Source organism: Macaca nemestrina, chromosome 1, assembly GCF_043159975.1.
Source record: "Macaca nemestrina isolate mMacNem1 chromosome 1, mMacNem.hap1, whole genome shotgun sequence".
Taxonomy (NCBI): domain Eukaryota; kingdom Metazoa; phylum Chordata; class Mammalia; order Primates; family Cercopithecidae; genus Macaca; species Macaca nemestrina.
The window spans coordinates 112,240,110-112,262,309 of NC_092125.1; the positions used below are offsets into that span (position 1 = coordinate 112,240,110).

Consider the following 22,200-nt stretch of genomic DNA (forward strand, 5'->3'; position numbering starts at 1 on the left):
GACACAGTGAGACTCTGTCTCAGAAAAAAAGAAACAAAAAATAAAATTGAACCTGATCCCCTTTCCTTAGGTTTTGTCCCCCAGGTTACCGCGGGCCGCGCATTATCCGTGATCTGCTTAGCACTACAATCTCCTATTTCCGAATTGCTCTCTTCAAATGCTCTTTTTTGCTTGGGTTTTTGGCAGCGGAATGGGGCGGGGTGGGGCGGGGGGAGTTGGAGGGGGCAGAGGTAACTTCGCCAGTGATTAAATGCAAACACGACAGTCCGTGAGACCGAAGCCCACGGTAGAAGCTGGGACCCTCCTGCCTCTAGCTACAGCTCTCCAACGGGCAGGGCTGAGGCGGGGCTTGGGGCGGAGGCCCCGCCTGGAACTGCGGGTGGGCGGGGGCCGGGCCCGGGAGAAGTCTCAGCCGTAGCCCACCCGGTTCCTTTCCTGATTGAGCAGGTCGGATCGCAGGGCGGGTTCAGATTTGAAGGGCGAGGTTTGAGGCCAAGCCCCGGTCGCAGCCTAAGACTGCGGGCTTTTCGCCTCTGCAGGGGCGGGGTAGGTCAGGGCCAGGGGCGGAGTTTTGAGCCCAGCCCTTGGGTTCTTGCCTCTGATTGGGCAGGGCGGGTTCTGAGGCGTATCTTGGGGCGGGGCCCGCTCTGCTTTTTGACAGCTGTCTCTTGCACAGCCGCTGCCAAGTCCGGTGGGTTCGGGAACCTGTGGCCCGGCTCTCTGCGCGTCCCCGTCCCCCGTGGCCTCGACCCCGGCCATGAAGCGTATCTTCTCCTGCTCCAGCTCACAGGTGGCGGTAGGTGCCAAAATGTGTGGGAGGATGGGGCTGGGGTCCCCGCTCTGTGGTGACAGAAGTCGTTAGTCCCATCTCAATGCAGCTTCTGACTTGCCTTCCTCACCTCTGCCCTCCCCAGGGTCCTTTCCCCTGGCCCCTTTCTTGTCCTCCTAGCATCTACACCCCCGATTTCTGGTACGTTTTCTGCAGCTCTGTCCCCTTCCCATGGCGCTGGCCCTACTTCTGCTCCATCTCCCAGTACCAAACCTCCCCCAAGCATCTTCCCCGGCCCCTGCCTGGCCCCAAGCTCCATTCTACACCACCAAGTTATGTCCCAGAGCCCCATATTTCATCCCTGTCCTGTCCCCACAATCTTGCCTTCCCACGTAGCTCTGTCCTTGCTGTTTACTGTTAGTTCAACAAGCACTCCCAGCCCTGTGCCTTCTGTTAACCCTTTTTCACAATCTCCTCTGTCATTGCTTCCTTCCTGCCCCATGCCACTTTCATTCCCATCTCTCACCAGCACTGCTGTTCCTTAGACATCACTCCAAACCTTTTTCCAATTGATGCTCCCACAAGAGCAACCTTCTGTTCTCCCCTCCAACCTCTGCCCTACTCTGCCCAATGGTCGCAGGTCCCACTTTTCCTCCTGCCTGCTTGCTGTGAGTTAATATTGCAGTCTGGTCAGCCTCACAGGCACTGCCAGAGGATGCACAGTTGCCTGACTGCTCCCCAAGGGACTGGATGAGTTGCCTGCAGAATCCACCCAAGCCAGTTCACTGCAGTATCTGATCATTAGACTGGTTCTTGGGCCAGTCAAGGCTCAAGGCCTTTCTTTCTGCTTTTCCCCAGATTATTCATTTCCTGAACCCTTGCCCAGTTGTTTAGGAATGATGCTCTCTGTTTCCTTTGGTTGAGTTGGAGGAAAGTGATGATGAGAGAAGAGGATAGAGCAGACTCAGAGTTCCCAGTAGAAGTCACTCTATTCCCCATGTTCTCCCAGAAAAAAAAAACCGTAAAATTATAGAAGATGGTGGCTTAGGGAGGATATTGCTGCTTCTTCTCTAAAGATCTCTTACAGAGAGCCCCCTTATCTAGAAGTGGAATTTTCTGTAGAGGTTGGGGTTATGGCTAATTTAGAAGCAAATTAGCCAGCTACTTGTAGCAATATTGCTTTGCTAACTTGACTTAGTGGTATCGTTCATAAGCAAATATGAGAAATGTTCAATTAGCTCATTCTGCATGGGCAGGTTACAGAGTCCTGGAAGCAAGCTATGAGGCAAGAGTATGAATTCTGTTGAGGCCTGTCCTTGTCCCACTTACATTTGCATCTCTACTTAGTTTCCACACATTGATCAACCAGTCAAAAGGTATTTACTATTCTACACCCCAGAAACTGAGGCCGCCCAGACTCAGTCTTAACTCATAAAGACTTTTTAGAAATTCATATGGCCTCTTCCTTAGTTACTGAAAGTATTCAATGTTGCCTTTCCCTTACAGGTTTGTGCAGTCTGCCTGCTCCTTAGGAATGGGGAAACTATTTCATTCTTTCTGATCCCCCAAACCTTGGGCAGTACCTCCTTTCCAAGGTGCTGGAGTGAGTGGACTGGCTTTTGGAATTTGGAACCATCCCTCTGTCCTCCTTGACTCCAGCTGTACAGAGGTTTGACCATAAAGAATGATCACCCATTCTAAACTTTTAGTATAATAAGATCTTACTATAATGAGATTATGGGAAGTAAGTTGGATGGGTTTAGAATTATCTAGCTGGAAAGAAAACTGTTTCTTCAGATAGAATGGAGTCATAGAAAGCTTGTAAATCGGCCAGTTTCAGCTGTAAATTTCTTCTTCATGAAATTTCCCCATACTTCTCATGAGAAATTCCTCCACTGTTTTGGACGGCAAACTACTTTGGAACCATTTGTCAGAGAAGTAGTGTGGCAGTCTTTCTGACCACTCCAAAAGCCTGGCTTCCCAGTCACACTGGAAGACTGCCTCTACCCATCTCCACTCACACACTTAGGTCCAGGGCCAGAGCTCTGCACCCTCAGTCTGAGTAAGGACTGAAAAAGCAGTGATCATTTTAAAGCAAATCTAAGTTATCCAGTATATAGGAAAATCCACAAACAAAAACCCAACTCCTATAATCCCATTTTATTTTAGTCAAGTAGAGGATATCCTTGAGGGTATCTTACATACAAGCTTACTCTGCCTAGGTAGACCAGAAGTAGACTAGAAGAGAGCTTTAAATAATTGGCACTGGATTGTCTGGGCGCAGTGGCTCAAGCCTGTAATCCCAGCACTTTGGGAGGCTGAGGTGGGTGTAATCACCTGAGGTCAGGAGTTTGGGACCAGCCTGGCCAACATGGCAAAACCCTGTCTCTACTAAAAATACAAAAATTAGCTGGGTGTGGTGGCAGGCACCTGTAATCCCAGCTACTTGGTAGGCTGAGGCAGGAAAATTGCTTGAACCCGGGAGGTGGAAGTTGCAGTGAGTCAAAATGGTGCCATTGCACTCCAGCCTGGGTAACAAGAGCAAGACTCCATCTCAAAAAACAAACAAACAAACAAAAAATTAGCACTGTCTACTGCAATTAAAACATTGAGAATTAGGTCTTGGTTCCTCCAGGATAGGCTTTCTGTTTCCACTCACCTGACCTACAGCAGAAGTCATTGCTTTTCTCTCTACTTGCTGGTGTGCTTCCATGGTATAGGATGCTTATAGGTACACTGTCAGAGAGATAAGGAGAAGGTACAATTACTTCTACGAAAGTCCTCTAATCTCACCTATAGAAATACAAAGCTTAGGCCGGGCGCGGTGGCTCAAGCCTGTAATCCCAGCACTTTGGGAGGCGGAGACGGGCGGATCACGAGGTCAGGAGATCGAGACCATCCTGGCTAACACGGTGAAACCCCGTCTCTATTGAGAAATACAAAAAACTAGCCGGGCGAGGTGGCGGGCGCCTGTAGTCCCAGCTACTCGGGAGGCTGAGGCCGGAGAATGGCGTGAACCCGGGAGGCGGAGCTTGCACTGAGCTGAGATCCGGCCACTGCACTCCAGCCTGGGTGACAGAGCGAGACTCCGTCTCAAAAAAAAAAAAAAAAAAAAAAAAAAAAAAAGAAATACAAAGCTTATACTTATTGAGTCTGCTGATTAATTTGGTGATTGCTCCCTTGAGGCTGTGATGGTAATCTAGTGCCTCCTTTCCAACGTGCTGGGGTAAGCTACAGACATTTGAAATGTCTGTACATTTAAGACATTAGTGTCTGTCTTAACATTTGAAAGCATCTCTCTGTCCTTTACTCCAGCTCTGTAGAGGCTTGGCCATGAAAAACTTCCACCCATTCTAAACTCTACTTAGTATAATGAGATTATAGGAAGTAAATTGGGTGGATTTAGAACTATCTAGCTGGAAAGAAAAGTATCCAGGCCAGGTGTGGTGGCTTATGCCTATAATCCCAGCAGTTTGGGAGGCTGAGGTGTGGAGGATCACTTGAGCCCAGGAGTTTGGGCAATGCAGTGAGACCCCATCTCTAAAAGACCCCATCTGCAGTGAGGCACTGCAGCCTGGGCAATGCAGTGAGACCCCATGTCTGAAAAAAAAAATTATCTGGGTGTGGTGGAGCATGCCTGTAGTCCCAGCTACTCAGAAGACTGAGGTGGAAGGATCACCTGAGCCCAGAGGTCCAGGCTGCAGTGAGCTATGATCATGCCACTGCACTTCAGCCTGGGCAACAAAGCAAGACTCTGTCAAAAAAAGAAAAAAGAAATCAAAAGAAGTGGAAAGAAAAGTATCTATATTGCTAAGAAACATCTTTACCATCTATACAGCTTGGCTGTTATTTACTGGATAATATCAGCAAGATCCCTTCCACTCCCCTGGCTGGAGAATTCTGAGCCCAGGAACATCTAAAATGTGCCCAGGAAGGATGGGGATTGGAAATAACATTTATTGTGCATCTACTATGTGACAGACACAGAGCTAGAGGCCTTATAGGTTGTTATAGTATTAGGAAATTGAGGTTCAGAGATGTTGTTACATGCCTAAATTCACAGAGCCAGGCAGTGTTAAAGTCAAGACTTTAAACAGAGAACTGCAGGTTCAGGTCAGCTGATGGCAGCACCCTGTCATGTGGTATAGTTCTAGCTTTCTGCTTTCCTGGGGGTGACCTGGTCTCCAAAGGGCATTAGGAAATGCGTTCTTTTTTTTTTTTTTTTTTTTTTGAGACGGAGTCTCGCTGTGTCTCCCAGGCTGGAGTGCAGTGGCGCGATCTCGGCTCACTGCAAGCTCCGCCCCCTGGGTTCACGCCATTCTCCCGACTCAGCCTCCCAAGTAGCTGGGACTACAGGCGCCCGCTACCACGCCCGGCTAATTTTTTTTTTGTATTTTTAGTAGAGACGGGGTTTCACCGTGTTAGCCAGGATAGTCTCGATCTCCTGACCTCGTGATCCACCCGCCTCGGCCTCCCAAAGTGCTGGGATTACAGGCTTGAGCCACCGCGCCCGGCCAGGAAATGCGTTCTTACATGTCAGAGTCTGTTAGTATGTGGAGGAGTCATTTTGCTTATTTTGTCCTTTGCGAGTTAACCTGTTTGGAGACTCCGTGCAGGCAGTAGAGCCTAAGGGTGGGTGGCTTTGCCCTGGAGGCAACTTGAGACTGTTTATCTGGAAATAAGTAAACCTTTTTCTATAGCTTGTAGTAGTGTAGTCTGGTGGTGAGAGCTAGGATTTGGCATCAGGTGGCCTGGGTTCTTTTTTTGTTTGTTTGTTTGAGACGGAGTCTTGCTCTTGTCACCCAGGCTGGAGTACAATGGCGTGATCTCGGGTCACTGCAACCTCCACTTCCCAGGTTCAAGCGATTCTCCTGCCTTAGCCTCCTGAGTAGCTGGGATTACAGGTGCCCGCCACCACCCCCAGCTAATTTTTTGGATTTTTAGTAGAGACGGGGTTTCACCATGTTGGCCAAGCTGGTCTTGAACTCCTGACCTCAGGTGATTCCACCCACCTCGGCCTCCCAAAGTGTTGGGATTACAGGCGTGAGCCACCACTCCCGGCTGTGGCCTGGATTCTAATTCCAGTTTTGCCACTCTTTTTCATGATCTTGAATGGTTATCTAATCTCGGTATACTTCCGTTTCTTCTGTCAAAGAGATGGAATAATAGCCCTAACTACTTTCCAGGGATGTTGAGAAACTAATTGAAATAGCACGTGAAAGGACTGTGAGAAGTTACAACTTCCGTACAGGAGCGTTACCTCAGAATCCATCTACCTTAGATAATTTTATGGTTTGGACATTTAAAGCTTTCCTGTGGTTGATTCACAATTTGCCCTGGCTACGTAAACAGTGCTTGAAAATGAGTTATTGGGCTTCCATAGACCCTATTTTTCTTCACCCCCTTCTATAGCCTCTTGTTAAGATTATACCTTATAAAATGCTATGTGCCACCACCAACCCCCCACTACTTCCTGTTTTGTTACAAGGGTGCCACACATTTGTATGGCTCTTTACAGTTTATAAAGAGATTTTGTGTATATTAGCTCGTTTAATAGTCACAGCATGATGAGGTAGTTGTTATTAGTCATATTTTATAGAAGAGGAAACAGGTTAAAGGTGTTTAATGGCTTACTCTAGGTCACATAGCCGAGAATGTAGCTGAACTAGGTCCCAAACTCAGGCCAGCCAATGAAATGCTCGTCTGGCACACTTTACATCAGACCACAGATCTTTGCATCTATCTCTTCCTTTTCATTCCCTTCTCTGGACAAAACCAGGCTTTTCTGTACTTTCGTCCCTGGGTGTTTTTACCTAGCTGTCTCTTTCACGCCCTGTAGCACTTCAATTATTGTAATTACCCCACCACCCGCAAAACCCAAGCTGGAATGATAGAACAATGCATGCCCAGGTGTGGCTCTTGTCTAGACAGCTGCTCCCTGCCAGGGAAACTGGGAGGGAGGAGAAGGGGAGCTGCCTCTTGCTGCTTCCTCAAGCATAGCTAGAAACCTCTTTGCCTTTTTGTTGTTGTTGCCATGGAAAGGGGAAAGACACTCAAAAGGGCCTAGATATGATATGGGAAAACAGAAACTCTAGTTTCCTCTTTTAATTTTGGGGCCCAAAGCCAATGAAAAGAGATGGAATGGTTAGGTATTGGGACTCCTAGCTATAACCTGAAGCTCAGTGCCTTGATGTACTTCTCAAACAACTGATGACAAAAAGCAGAGCAGCAGGGGTTCAGGGGTGGAGGCCGTGGTGAGAGGCAATGTGAGCCCTCAAGAGTGGTCAGGTTGGTTCCATTTGCTCCAGCAAGACCTAGAGAGCAAAAGGGAAAGGATTGCTTTCAGGTTGGGCATCCAACAACAACTCGAATCGTAATGATGATAAAGGACATTTGAAATACTATGCATTCAGCTTAAAATACTATGCATTCACTCAAATGATTTTTAATTCAGTGGTCCAGGGTCCTTCTGGCTCAGGGCTGAAATAATGAGCAATAGTTCTTGGTGGCATATTAGCTGGTTAAGATTTAGCTAGGCCCACCTAAGAAGGACTAAATGATCTAGGATGCGTGACTTGTGGAAAAGAAAAAGGACCTCAGGGATGTTCCTTTTCTCTCGTTTGGCATCCTAACCATTTGCCTCTTTTCTTTCTCTATGCTACCCCCATCCCCTATATTTACACAACTTGTGGCTCTGGACCAGGTGGAGAGATGGAACCGCCGTGATCAGAAGCTGCTGGAGGCAGTGCAGCGGGGAGATGTGGGACGCGTGGCTGCCCTGGCCTCCAGGAAATCTGCCCGACCCACCAAGCTAGACTCAAACGGCCAGTCCCCGTAAGTAAGTCCTCCTGCCCCTGCCCCTTACATGTGGCTCCCTTTTGAGGCCCCCAAATCCAATATAACATAGGACCAGGGAATGCCTACAGCTTCAGAGCTCTTTTCGTTGTCTTAATCAGCAAGTATATCAATAGCTTTTTGCTACATATAAGTTCTACACAAAGTGAGGAAAGAAAATATTGTTCCTGAGCTCCATCCATCTCACAACCCAGATTGACACCACTGACTTGTAAAGAACATAAAGCCCATTAAACAAACAGAAATACACTAAGTAGAGTATTTCTTCATTGCACAAGTAGGAGGGTGTGTATGCTTGGGAAATTAGAAATGAAGTGGTAGCATAGGAGTCACATGGCTAGAGGGAGTAGTGATTAAGTCAAGGGAAATGTTATCCCTGGTCTCTACCCAAAGCCTTCGAACATCCAGCCTTCTGCTCTGCTCTGACTGACTCTTTCTGTGACCCTTCCACTTCTGCTAAGGGTTCTGTGCTCAGAAAGGCAGGTAATTATGTGTTCCCTAGACATCCCTGCAATAGTCTGAGATTCCTTGAGACCTGTAGCTCTTATTTCTTTCTTGCTTTTAGCACCCTTTATGATTGGAGGGCGTATAGACTTCTCTTTCTCAGAAATTCAAGCTAGGGGAGCTTCTTTTTCTGCTTTTAGGATTGGCTTTGGGGTAGGGAGCATAGCAAGAAGGGCTTATCAAGATTCTCCCATTCCTCATCCCTGGTCCCTTTATCCTTCTGCCTCTCGGCCTTGATTCTGGCAGGTTTCATCTGGCAGCCTCCAAAGGACTGACAGAATGTCTGACTCTACTGCTTGCAAATGGGGCTGACATCAACAGCAAGAATGAGGACGGTGAGTGAGCCAGAGCCCGGGCCATGCTGCTTGCTTGCCCCTGGTACGGCAGCAGTCGGCGGCGGTGCTGGGCCCTGCTGGACGTTCCTACTGTGGTCCCTTGCTTCTCTCCTCAGTAAGTTCTGGTCATCATCCCTCCAGGAGTTCCCCTCTCTGTAAGCTGGGCACACCTCACCCTTACTCCCACCTTCATCACAGGTACCAGGCACTTGGGGAACAGGAATTTCTGGCCCTGTGTGGCTGAAAGCTTCTCTCCCTAATCTCCTGATTATCTGTGCGTCTCTTGCCTTCCCTCCCTGTGAGTCATCAGCATGCATGGGGCCACCTACCCTCCTTCTCCCCTTCCTTCTGTTTCCAGGAAGCACTGCCCTGCACTTGGCCACCATCTCCTGCCAGCCACAGTGTGTTAAGGTCCTGCTTCAGGTAAGAGCAGCCCCTTGATACTACTCTTGCGAAGGGAAGAAGTGGTCCCAGAGTTTTCTAACTTCATTTCATACTTATAAGGAATCATTGGCCAAATGTACTCGCCTCATACCCAATAGGAGGGCTGATAATCATTTGTTTGCAAACATTGATTTAACACCTACTATGTACAGGCACCATGTTCGATACCGCCTTTGAGGGCAGGTTATAAAGCAGAGTTGCCAGTAACTATCGATTTTGTCATTAGCAGAGCCACTGCAGTGACTTCCTGCTATGATGAAGGGCAAGAGGAAGGAGGACAGAGATGTTCAAATTAAACCAAAGCCCTACTGTCTGTTTCTGAAGAGTTTATAGTCTAGTAGTATAAAGAGAAATATCATGTACAATGACATGTGGATAATTTATAAATGAGTTTCCAAAAGTACAAAAGGCAGTTACCAGCTGGGTGTGGTGGTTCATGCCTGTAATCCCAGACTTTGGGAGACTGAGGCGGACAGATCACAAGATCAAGAGATCGAGACCATCCTGGCTAACACAGTGAAACCCCATCTCTACTAAAAATAGAAAAGATTAGCCGGGTGTGGTGGCACGTGTCTGTAGTCCCAGCTACTTGGGAGACTGAGGCAGGAGAATTGCTTGAACCCGGGAGGCGGAGCTTGCAGTGATCCGAGATTGCACCACTGCACTCCAGCCTGGGCAACAGAGCAAGACTCGTCTCAACAACAACAAAAAGCAGTTATCTTAACCAGCCATCAGGCAAATGGATGTTCTGCTTTTGTTCTTCCTAATCCTTTCCAAGTTTCACAATTACGTTTCTAAAGTACCAGCCATGGGGACATTGGGTGTCATTTTCCCTAACACTTTTACTTATCTGCCATCTGATTTTTCTTAGCCCCTTGGTTTAGAAACCAGGGCTGATAATCAACGCTGCCTATCATCAGCAATGAATGAACTGGGCTTGCCTAGTAGACAGCCTTCTCCAAAGTGGCCCTCCTGCCCCTCCTCATATTACCATAGAAATTGGTAACCCAATGGGGGTATGGGATGAGGATGTTAACACCAAGCTCCATGCTGCTTCCCTTTGTGGCCATTTGCAGCATGGTGCTAACGAAGATGCTGTGGATGCAGAAAACCGTAGTCCATTGCACTGGGCAGGTGTGTGCAGGGGACTCATGGGAACAGGGCTGCAGGGACTACAGGGTGGGAAAGGGAAGGTGTGAGGAGGGAAGGGCAGCCAGGGCCAACCAATGAAATGGTTGGAAGGGATGTTGGGTTATAGTCTGAGCAGGCTTTGTTCATGCTTCCCCTCAACCCAATCATCTCCTTCCCAGCCTCCTCTGGCTGTGCCTCAAGTGTACTCCTGCTGTGTGACCACGAAGCCTTCCTGGACGTGTTGGATAATGTGAGTGTCAGATGGGCAAGTGGGCAGTGTCCTACACAGGCAAGCTGCTGCGCTCTCTGAGCTTGATTGGCCAACTTCCATGACCTAGGGTTGTGTTAGCACCACCCTTCTCTTCCTTCTCCTCCTGCTTCTCCTCTTCTTCCTCACAGAGAGGTTAAGCCTTATCTTCTGGAGAGCTTCTGACCCTCCAAAAGGGAGTGCTTAGACCCAAGATCTGGGCTTTTATTTTTTCTGGAGTGGTGTGAGGGGAGGGGAGCCGTTAGGATTGTGTCAAGCCTCTGGCAGTCCCTGGCTCCTCATGAACCCCTTCCTACAATCTGTGCAGGATGGACGTACACCCCTGATGATCGCGTCACTGGGTGGGCACACAGCTATCTGCTCACAGCTGCTGCAGAGAGGCGCCCGAGTTAATGTTACAGACAAGAATGACAAGTGAGCCCTCCTTGTTTACCCACCCCAATTCCCATGCCTGACCAATTTAGAAAGAAGCCAGTGGGCAACGTGTGTGTGTGTATGTGTGTTGGGGAAGAAGTCAGGTTGGTCTTTGTGTTCTTGGGAACCTCATTCCTTCCCAGTGGAGGTTCTGAAGAACTCTGCCTGCTGCCACTACCGCCTTCATAGATAGATGACCCCGGAAGTAGAATCCATGCTCTGGACCCATTGGCTGAATTTACTGGTTTTCAAATTATCTTTTAAGCAAGAGGATCCTTTTTTCCAATAAAAATTGTATGTAGAATCCCTGTAATCCCAGCACTTTGGGAGGCCGAGGCGGGCAGATCACCTGAGGTTGGGAGTTCAAGACCAGCCTGACCAACATGGAGAAACCCAGTCTTTACTAAAAATACAAAATTAGCCAGGTGTGGTGGCACATGCCTGTAATCCCAGCTACTCGGGAGGCTGAGGCACGATAATCGCTTGAACCTGGGAGGCAGAGGTTGTGGTGAGGCAGACGTTGTGGTGAGCCGAGATTGCGCCATTACACTCCAGCCTGGGCAACAAGAGCAAAACTCCGTCTCAAAAAAAAAAAAAAAATCTAGTCTGGTCTAATGTTGGTCTGTTGTTCTCCTGATCCCACTGAGTGAGAGCTTACCCTATGAGTGGAATGTCTGGATCCAGGACTTCTAGATTCCATGGGGGTTAGTCTATGCTCAGATTTGTCTCAACCCACAGATCGGCTTTGATCCTGGCCTGTGAGAAAGGCAGTGCCGAGGTGGCTGAACTGCTCCTGAGCCACGGAGCAGACGCGGGGGCTGTGGACAGCACAGGGCACGATGCTCTGCACTATGCTCTGCACACGCAAGACAAGTCACTGTGGAGGCTGCTACAGCAGGCCCTGAACCGGCGGCAGCGGGGCGGTAAAGCCCTTTTGTAACTTCCAGGTTCTCCTTGATAGCCCTAGAATCAGAGAAGTTTCTTAGAGTCCCATTTGTTTCCATGGAAGTAATCTATCTGACAGATATTTGTCACCTGAGTTGAGAGTTTACGTATTTATTGCTGCTACTGTGAGAGGACCCCAAATTCCCATCCCAAAAGCATAATCACAAAATTCTTCAATGCAGCCTGGTCTCTCACTGAGGACAACTCTGGCTAGTGCTGTTTCTAGCATTTATGAGTTGTAATTGTATGTCTATTTGTGTGATTTGTTGGTCACTCTCTCTTTCCTCTACCAGACTGTAATCCGCTTAGGTGACAGGCCATTTCTGTTTTGCTCACCATTGAAGTTCTAATGCTTATTAAAGTGCCGGACACAGTGACCAATAAATAAATGAGTGAACAAAATGAATGAGGAGACTCATTTCTGGGAGAGGACACCAAAGTTGCTGGATAGTTAGGGATCCACTAAACAAGACTGGCTTCTGGCACCAGGAAGATGTGTGGTGAGATTGATCACAGAGAGGCCACTTCTCTCAGAAAAAGTCTGAAGCTAAGAATGTGGGCTAGAAGTACATGGAACCTGTCTTCTCTCTCATTTTCCTCATATCTTTTCTTATAGGTCAGAGGCTAGTCCAGCACCCCGATCTTGCATCCCAGGTAAGAACCTAAGTGCCTCCCCTTTTGCTTTTGACTCACCCCAAGCTATCCCACTGTGACTACTCCCAGTGGTCCTTGGGGTGTCAAGACATTTAAGAGAAAAAAGGCACTCCTGGGGCTCAGTTTGTTGCCTCGTGGCCACACTTTACTATTCTGTTTCCAACATAGGCCTCTCCATCTGAGCCCCAAGCAGGTTCTCCACCTAAGAGCCCATGGAGAGCAGAGCCTGAAGAGGAGCAAGAGGAAGAGGAGGACGAAGACCCGTGCTCGGAGGAGTGGAGGTGGAAGTATGAAGAGGAGCAGAGGAAAGTTGTTCAGTTGGAGCAGGAGTTGGTGCAAAAGACAGAAGAGTGTAAGACTCAAGCTGCAGCCTGTCTGAGACTTGAGAACCAGATTCGAGAGCAGGTGCAGGAGCTAGGGCTCCTCCTATCCTGGGAGCCCAGAGCTTCAGGAAGGCAAGGCTCTAGTCTCCGGCCTGGAGGGGATGGCATGGAGCAGGGTTGTCCTATGGACCTGCTGGCTGAGCGTATACAAGAGCTAAAGAAGCAGCAGCAGGCAGCAGCCACAGTAAATCCAGTATTAGCTCTGAAGAAGGCTGAGGACTCAGCCCCAGGAGAGATCCAGTATGAAGTCCATGGAAGGTCCCAACAAGAAGAACAGGGGCCACTCCAGAGCCCAGAGTCTGAGACCATCAGGAAAACCACAGGACAGCAACTGACTACCAGTGGTACACAGACCTTTGGCCATGATCATGCTGACCAGCTGCCTGCTGGCCAGAAGGAGAGTTTCCAGGTTCTAGGAGTTGAACCAGGAGGCACAGTGGCTGAACCAGTGGGCCCAGCAGCCATGAACCAGCTTCTGCTACAACTAAGGGAGGAGCTTGCTGCAGTGTGGCGAGAAAAGGATGCTGCCCGGGGGGCTTTGTCAAGACCAGTCATGGAGGGAGCCCTGGGGACTCCCCGTGCTGAGGCAGCAGCAGCTGCCTGGGAGAAGATGGAGGCCCGACTGGAGTGCGTGCTGGCAAGGCTGGAACGGGCAAAGGCAGGATTACAGGTGAAACCTGAGGTTCCTTCCCAGGAGTCCAGAGAGGGAGCCCTAAAGGCAGCCCCAGGGAGCATCAAAGAGGATGAAGGGAAGGAGAAAAGGGTTCCTGGGGCTCGCGGAGAGCCTCTAGGCGCCCCTGGAGGGGAAAAGGCCCTAGGAGGCCTGGCAAAGGGACAGCTAGAGAAGGAGGTGTCAGCACTGAGACTGAGCAACAGTAACTTGGTGGAGGAGTTAGGGGAGTTGGGGCGGGAGCGGCAGAGGTTGCAGAGGGAGCTGCAGTCCCTGAGCCAGCGGCTGCAGCGGGAATTTGTGCCCAAGCCAGAGGCGCAGGTCCAGCTACAGCAGTTGCGGCAGAGTGTGGGGCTGCTGACAGATGAACTGGCAGTGGAGAAGGAGGCCACAGAGAAGCTGCGGAAGCTCCTGGCCGCCCAGAGCAGCGGTCTCCGAGGGCTGTGGGACTGCCTGCCCCCAGACCTAGTGGGCAAGAGGAGTGCACAAAGCAAAGCAGCGGAGCCCCTGGAGGAGCTGCGGGCCTGCATCACCACCCTGGTAGATCGGCACCGGGAGGCCCAGCAGGTGCTGGCTCGGTTGCAAGAAGAAAACCGGCAGTTGCGGGGGTCCTTGTCCCCATGTCGGGAGCCAGGCACCTCCTTAAAGGCCCCAGCATCCCCCCAAGTGGCCGCTCTGGAGCAAGACTTGAGGAAGCTGGAGGAAGAGCTGCGGGCAGTTCAGGCCACGATGAGCGGGAAAAGCCAGGAGATCGGAAAGCTGAAGCAGCTGCTCTACCAAGCCACAGAGGAAGTGGCTGAGCTAAGGGCCCGGGAGGCAGCCAGCCTACGGCAACACGAGAAAACTCGGGGTTCGCTGGTGGCCCAGGCCCAGGCTTGGGGCCAGGAGCTAAAGGCTCTGCTGGAAAAGTATAACACGGCCTGCCGGGAAATGGGTCGGCTGCGGGAGGCGGTGGCCGAGGAGCGCCGCCGGAGCGGGGACCTGGCCGCTAAGGCAGCCGAACAAGAGCGCCAGGCCAGCGAGATGCGGGGGCGCTCCGAGCAGTTTGAGAAAACAGCAGAGCTGCTGAAAGAGAAGATGGAACATCTCATTGGGGCTTGCCGAGACAAGGAGGCCAAGGTGAGCAGCTGAGGTAGCCCTGGGGAGCACTGGGGAAAGTTTCTGTGTATTTGGGAGTTTGCTAACCTGAATCCAGCTACCTTTGTTGCAGCAGTGGGTCAGATCAATACCCCAAACGGAGCGCCAGTCCTTTGCAGGGACCACACTGCTATGTTCTGGTGGGTCGGAGGGGGTTGGTGAGATTGGAGGTGAGGTAAGGTATAAGTGGAAGAGAGAAGGGGGCTTAGGTACTAAAATTTGGCACCCAGATTCAGAAGCAGTGTGCTTAGGGCTGCCACCAGGGCAGCACCATCGTTTATTAGCATTTGGACTTGAATTACTATTAGCCTGGGAAGAGGCCTAATAGCATGATGGGTTGCTGTGGTTTCACTGAGGTTCTGAGGAGGTGACTCAGGAACTAATGAGTTAAGAAAAGTAGACCCAGTGATAGCTGCTCTTCTCCCCTCCACTTCAGAGTGGGTTCTACAAAACAATGTCCATTGGCAAAGAGGACACCAACGCAAAGAAAAAAAGCTTGAGGCCGAGCGTGGTGGCTCACGCCTGTAATCCCAGCACTCTGGATGCCGAGGCGGGTGGATTACCTGAGGTCAGGAGTTCGAGACCAGCCTGACTAACATGGTAAAACCCCGTCTCTACTAAAAATGCAAAAATTAGCTGGGCGTGGTGGCACGCACCTATAATCCCAGCTACTCAAGAGGCTGAGGCAGGAGAATCACTTGAACCAGAGACGCGGAGGAGGCAGTGAGCTGAGACTGCACCACTGCATTCCAGCCTGGGTGACAGAGCGAGACTCTGTCTCAAAAAAGAAAGAAAGAAAGAAAAAAAGCTTGAAAACCACTATTAGATACCAGAGTTTCCTAACGCTTGCTCTAAATGTGAGTCTACATGTTTCTGTGAGACATGTTTTATGAACTCTAAATATCAATTTACACATGGATTCAGTAGTTCCAGACTTACCTGTGAAATGAATGATTTCAGACTTCTTATTAAAACTTGGATACATGGTCAAATTTAGAATGATTAAAAAATATAAAGAGACCAGGCATGGTGGCTCACGAGGTGGGAGGATCACCTCAGGTCAGGAGTTTGAGACCAGCCTGGCTAACATGGTGAAGCCCCATCTCTACTAAAAATACAAAAATTAGCTGGGTGTGGTGGCATGTGCCTGTAATCCCAGCTACCTAGGAGGCTGAGGCAGGAGAATCACTGGAACCTGGGAGATGGAGGTTGCAGTGAGCCAAGATCGCACCACTGCAGTCCAGTCTGGGCAACAGAGTGAGACTCCTCCTCCTCAAAAAAAAATTATATATATATAAAAAAATATATGTTTTCTATAGTGTGGAGTCCATAAAAATAGAAGGAATATTATCCAGAATAGGAATAAGTGCAGGTTGAGGTTAATTAAAGAAAGTATTTTTATGCTGCACTGAAGGAGAAGATGAAAGTAGACAATTGAGTAAAAGCAAATATAGTGTCATGGTTAAGAATGTGTTCTCTGGACCGAGGTTGTCTGATCTTGGGCAAGTTATTTAACATCTCTAGTCCTCAGTTTTCTTATCTATAAAATGAGGATAATAAAATGGTTGTGAAGATTACATTAAATAAGAAATTATATTTATTTAAAAGATTTGGAACTCTTGGCCCATGGTAAGTACTCAATAAAAGGTAGCTATCATTATTCCTACTACCACTATTCCTATTACTGCTAGTTACCATTAACCGTGTTTGTGCCTCTGCCTCAATAAGCCACAAGGACTCATCTCCATTTCCCTTAGTGGTCAGTAGCCAGAAGTAGGTTAGGATCCAGTACCAAGTTAAGAGCATGGGCCAAGGAGTCAAAGAGATTGTGGTTCAAATAATGATTTCATCACTTATTAGCTGTGTGATTTTGACAAATTACTTAATTCAGTCTCTTTTTTTTTTTTTTTTTTTTGAGACGGAGTCTCGCTCTGTCGCCCGGGCTGGAGTGCAGTGGCCGGATCTCAGCTCACTGCAAGCTCCGCCTCCCGGGTTTACGCCATTCTCCTGCCTCAGCCTCCCGAATAGCTGGGACTACAGGCGCCCGCCACCTCGCCCGGCTAGTTTTTTGTATTTTTTTTAGTAGAGACGGGGTTTCACGGTGTTAGCCAGGATGGTCTCGATCTCCTGACCTCGTGATCCGCCCGCCTCGGCCTCCCAGAGTGCTGGGATTACAGGCTTGAGCCACCGCGCCCGGCCATTCAGTCTCTTTATCTACAAAATGTAGATAATAATACTTCCCTCAGGCAGAGCACGGTGGCTCAAGCCCATAATCCCAGCACTCTGGGAGGCCAAGGTGGATGGATCGCCTAAGCCCAGGAGTTTGACATCAGCCTGGGTAACATGGCAAAACCCCAACTCTACAAAAAAATACAAAAATTAGCTGAGTGTGGTGGCACGTGCCTGTGCCTGTGCTACTCAGGAGGCTGAGGTTGGCTTGAGCCCAGATTTAGAGGTTGCAGTGAGCTGAGATCACATCACTGCACTCCAGCCTGGGTGACAGAGTGAGACCGTGCCTCCAAATACAAGACAGACTGGGTGCAGTGGCTCACGCCTGTAATCCCAGCACTTTAGGAGGCTGAGGTGGGTGGATCACCTGAGGTCAGGAGTTCAAGACCAGCCTGGCCAACATAGCAAAACCCCGTCTCTACTAAAAATACAAAAAATTATCCAAGTGTGGTGGCGCATGCCTGTAATCCCAGCTACTTGGGAGGCTGAGGCAGGAGAATCGCTTGAACCTGGAGGCGGAGGTTGCAGCGAGCAGAGATGGTATCACTGCACTCTAGCCTGGGTGACAGAGCAAGACTCAGTCTAAAAAACAAAAAAACAAAACAAACAAACAAATCCCCCCCCCAAAAAAAAACCAACCTTCCTTCAGAGAAGTATTGCTCCTCTCAGAAGAAAAGTTGTTTTATTATTTATTTTTTTTTAAGTTTTCAATGTTTTATCATATTTGATAGCAGCTTTTTTTATTGGTTACAAAACCTAAGCCCATATACAAAATTAGGAACGCATTTAGATGCCTCTTTTGAAAGAACGTTTTAGTCTTTTTAAACTGAGTTAAAAAAAAAAATAAAAAGAATGCAATTTTTAAACACTGTTTTGAAAACTTAAAAGTGCAACAATATACTTAGTTTCCTTTATCTAAGAAATGGTTCAATTCCAATTCAAAACTGGTAAGGTCACAAATTGAATCAAGGAAATGCATACAAATGTCTGCACTACTTGATGCTAATTTTCACTTAAATGTTAGTCTGCACTTTAAAACATGAGAGGAAATAGGAATCATCACAGCAGAGGCCCAATTTTAATCATAATGTCTGCAAATTGTAAAAGGTAACTGTCAATTAAGTGTGGAAAGTCCAGAAGAAACTAAACTGGAAGGTGTACAGTTCACAATATCAAGAAGATTTGGACTTTTAAGGGTTTCACTGAAGTCTGTGACCTTAATTAGCTTTTACATTGTTATTCCTACTTTTAGTGAACACCATGCAGAAGAAAAGCTGTTTTGAGTGTTAAATGAGACAATTTGTGTAAAATTGGCACATATTAAATACTCAGTAAAAGGAAGCTGACCTTGACCCTGGGTGGTGTTTGTGGGAGAAATGCCTTGAGCCTCATTGGTTGCCTCTTTCCTCTTGGCCTCAGATCAAGGAGTTGTTGAAGAAGCTGGAGCAGCTTTCAGAAGAGGTTCTAGCAATTCGGGGAGAAAATGCTCGCCTTGCCCTGCAGCTGCAGGTATGTTTTGGCTGTCAGGGATGGTGCTGGAGAAGAATGTCGGCAGTGAAAGTGATGTATATATGGGAGACATTCTAGGAATTACAGAGGCCTGGCTAGGCAGTGGTCCAGGATGGACCAGTGATGGGCCAAGGAGCCCACCTGGTACTGCTGACCACTTCATTGTGTTGCTCCTCATGCTTGGGTGAGGGCAGACATGTGACTTCCCATTGATGTTCATTCCCAGGATTCCCAAAAGAACAATGAAGAGATCATCTCCACCTACAGGAATCATCTACTGAATGCTGCTCGGGTGAGCATGGTGGAGTTTTGAGGGACATATAGACATAAAGCTGAGTACAGGGTATTGCATTTAGGGTCCCTCTCTCTTCTCCAGGATCCCTGTACATACTTGCCATTTCTCAGAAAGCCAGATCCAGTGCCAGGTCTCTGATCTCATTTGGTAGATCAAGAGAGGTTGTGCATGAATGTGAGAAGGAGAGGTGTTTCCCCCTCCATTTCAATTCCCTGGCCTATAGTAAGGACTTTTCCTGTCCCCAATACCCAATACCCTGTCTCAGTCTCCTCCTGGAGCCACTTAGTCCTAAACAGGGAAGAAGAGGTTGGTGTCTTGCTCGCTTGTTAAGAAGAATAACTACAAAGAATGGAACACCTATTGTGTACCCGGTGCTTTGCTTCATATTCATGGTTGTAGTCCTCACAGCAATCCTGAAAAGTAGACATCATTATCTTCCTTTTCTGTTCTTCATCTCCTTTTCTTCCTTTCCCGCCATCTACAGGGCTACATGGAACATGAAGTGTACAATATCCTGCTGCGAATCCTTAGCATGCAAGAGGAGTGAGGCAGCCTTACTGTGTGCCCTCAGGGATACGAGATTCTCTGTTGTGAGTTGTGGGTTAAGGGTGCCGAGGGAGGCCGGGCGCGGTGGCTCACGCCTGTAATCCCAGCACTTTGGGAGGCCGAGGCGGGCGGATCACAAGGTCAGGAGATCGAGACCACGGTGAAACCCCGTCTCTACTAAAAATACAAAAAATTAGCCGGGCGCGGTTGTGGGCGCCTGTAGTCCCAGCTACTCGGGAGGCTGAGGCAGGAGAATGGCGTGAACCCGGGAGGCAGAGCTTGCAGTGAGCCGAGATCGCGCCACTGCACTCCAGCCTGGGCGACAGAGCGAGACTCCGTCTCAAAAAAAAAAAAAAAAAAGGGTGCCGAGGGAAGGAGCTTGGGAGAAAGGGCTTGGGAAAGGAGGTGTATGGAATGAAATTGGTCCCTTTTGCCCCTGTGGTAGCTGACACTGGGGAGCCCTTTGGGCCATAGAGCATTTGAGGTGACTGAGAAGACAGAACATGGAGAATCACTGGGTGGAGTCAGGAATCAGTGAGCAGGTGGACTAAGGGGGCTGACTTATGAGATGGAGACTGAAAAGAGGGGTTGGGTCTGGATTAGGGAGATGCCAGTAAAAGATGAGTGATGGTTGGATAGTGGTACAAAGTTGTTCCTTAGGGCAGGACTCTACAAAATCCAGAATCTCTTCACTTTGATACCATTCATTCAAAGAGCAGTCATCCCCCAAACCTCCCCCCACCCCAATGCAGATAGTCCCCTTCTCCAGTCCAGATAGATGAGGGTCCCTTTTAGCATATTGACATGAATGGGAGGAGACTGAGGATATGGAAGTGTGTGCATTTCATCCTTTAATTTCTTCTTTCAGGGAATAAGAAATGCTGCTTGACAGATGCTTCATCAGGCTGTGGTGGGTGGGGGTGTTGGCCACTAGGAAATGGTATGGGCAGGGCTTCACCTGCCATTACAGACCTCAGATCTGAACCTGGACCCTGGAATCAGCATGGATGAGACCAGAGGAGGTGTGGATGGAAACAAGCTGTATGGAAAATAAAGCATGAGGAGGGAATTGGGCTGAGTGTAATTTTTTTTTTTCTCTAAAGGGGAGTGGGGAAAGGAATACCTTTCATCCCTCTATTCTTTTTTTTTCTTGGAAAAAATATTAACAGTATGTCTTTATTCTTAAAAACATTTTTTTTTGTTTTGTTTTGTTTTTTGAGACGGAGTCTCGCTGTGTCGCCCAGGCTGGAGTGCAGTGGCGCGATCTCGGCTCACTGCAAGCTCCGCCTCCTGGGTTTACGCCATTCTCCTGCCTCAGCCTCCTGAGTAGCTGGGACTACAGGCGCCCGCCACCGCGCCCGGCTAATTTTTTGTATTTTTAGTAGAGACGGGGTTTCACCGTGGTCTCGATCTCCTGACCTTGTGATCCGCCCGCCTCGGCCTCCCAAAGTGCTGGGATTACAGGCGTGAGCCACCGCGCCTGGCCTTAAAAACATTTTTTTACAAGTAGATATATTTTTGAGGTAGAGTCTTGCTCTGTAGCCCAGGCTGGAGTGCAGTGGCACGATCTCGGCTCACTACAACCTCTGCCTCCTGGGCTCAAGTGATTCTTGTGCCTCAGCCTCCCAAGTAGCTGGGATTACAGGCGTGTGCCACCATGCCCGGGATACAGGTAGATTTTGTTTTTTATTTTACAAACAGACTTTATTTTTTAGAGCAGTTTTAGGTTCACAACAAAATTAAGCAGAAGGTACAGAGATGTTCATATATCCTCTGCCCCCATACAGGCACTGCCTCCCCGATTATCAACATCCCTCACTAGAGTGGTGTGTTTGTTATAATTGATGAACCTACATTGACACATTATTGTCATTCAGAGTTCATAGTTTACATTAGGGTTCACTCTTGGTGTTATAGAGTCTATTGGTTTGGACATATTTATATTGAAATGTATCCATCATTATATTATCTTTTTTTGTTTTTGTTTGTTTTTTTCTGAGGCAGGGTCTCACTCTGTTGCCCAGGCTGGAGTGCAGTGGCATGATCATAGCTCACTGCAGCCTCAACTTCCTGGGCTCCAATAATCCTTCAACTTCAGCCTCCCAAGCAGCTGGGACTACAGGCGAGCACCACCACACCTGGCTGATTTTTTTGTACATTTAATAGAGGCCAAGTTTTGCCATGTTGCCCAGGCTGGTCTCAAACTCCTGGGTTCAAGCGATCCACCTGCCCCAGCTTCCCAAAGTGCTGGGGATTACAGGCATGAGCCACTGTGCCTGGTCACCTCTATATTATCACACAGAGTAGTTTCGCTGCCGTAAGAATCCTCTGTGCTCTGTCTGCTCATCTCCCCATCCCTGCTAACCCCTGGCAACCACTGATCTTTTTCCCATCTCCAGTTGTGATTAGTTGGAATTATACAGTATGTATCCTTTTCAGATGGGTTTCTTTGACTTAGTAATATACATTTAAATTTTCTCCATGTCTTTCCATGGCTTGATAACTCACTTATTTTTAGTACTGAATAATATTCCATTGTCTGAATGTGTCACAATTTATTTATCCATTCACCTACTGAAGGACATCTTGATTGTTTCCCAGCTTTGGCAATTTTTTTTTTTTTTTTTTGGCAGAGTCTCACTCTATCACCCAGGCTGGAGTGCAGTAGCATGGTCTCAGCTCACTGCAACCTCCGCCTCCTGGGTTCATGCGATTCTCATGCCTCAGCCTCCTGAGTAGCTGGGATTACAAGTGCATGCCACCACACTCAGCTAATTTTTTTGTATTTTTAGCAGAGACGGGGTTTCACCATGTTGGCCAAGCTGGTCTCGAACTCCTGATCTCAGGTGATCACCCACCTCTGCCTCCCAAAACGCTAGGATTACAGGCTTGAGCCACCATGCCTGGCATTGGCAATTATTTGTTTTTGAGTGAAATTCACAAATGGCCCTATTAAGTCAGCAACTTTTAAACTTTTTGATCCCTAGTAAGAAATAAAAAAAAAATTTTTGAGACAGAGTCTCAATCTGTCGCCCAGGCGGGAGTGCAGTGGCGTGATCTCAGTTCACGGCATCCTCTGCCTCCTGGGTTCAAGCTATTCTCATGCCTCAGC

The 22,200-nt window shown here is 48.4% G+C and overlaps 1 protein-coding gene across 1 annotated transcript; it reads left to right on the forward strand.

Moving 5' to 3' along the window:
* Nucleotides 1–648: 648 nt before the first annotated feature.
* LOC105479038 (ankyrin repeat domain 35) lies at nucleotides 649–20,157 on the forward strand. Its single transcript, XM_011736820.2, has 14 exons — nucleotides 649–796; nucleotides 7,473–7,603; nucleotides 8,375–8,463; nucleotides 8,822–8,886; nucleotides 9,984–10,041; nucleotides 10,218–10,288; nucleotides 10,614–10,720; nucleotides 11,459–11,643; nucleotides 12,282–12,319; nucleotides 12,488–14,491; nucleotides 18,158–18,247; nucleotides 18,474–18,539; nucleotides 19,027–19,132; nucleotides 19,957–20,157. The coding sequence occupies exons 1-13, from the start codon at nucleotides 758–760 to the stop codon at nucleotides 19,087–19,089; spliced, it is 3,006 nt and encodes a 1,001-aa protein (XP_011735122.2). The 5' UTR covers nucleotides 649–757; the 3' UTR covers nucleotides 19,090–19,132; nucleotides 19,957–20,157.
* Nucleotides 20,158–22,200: the final 2,043 nt, after the last annotated feature.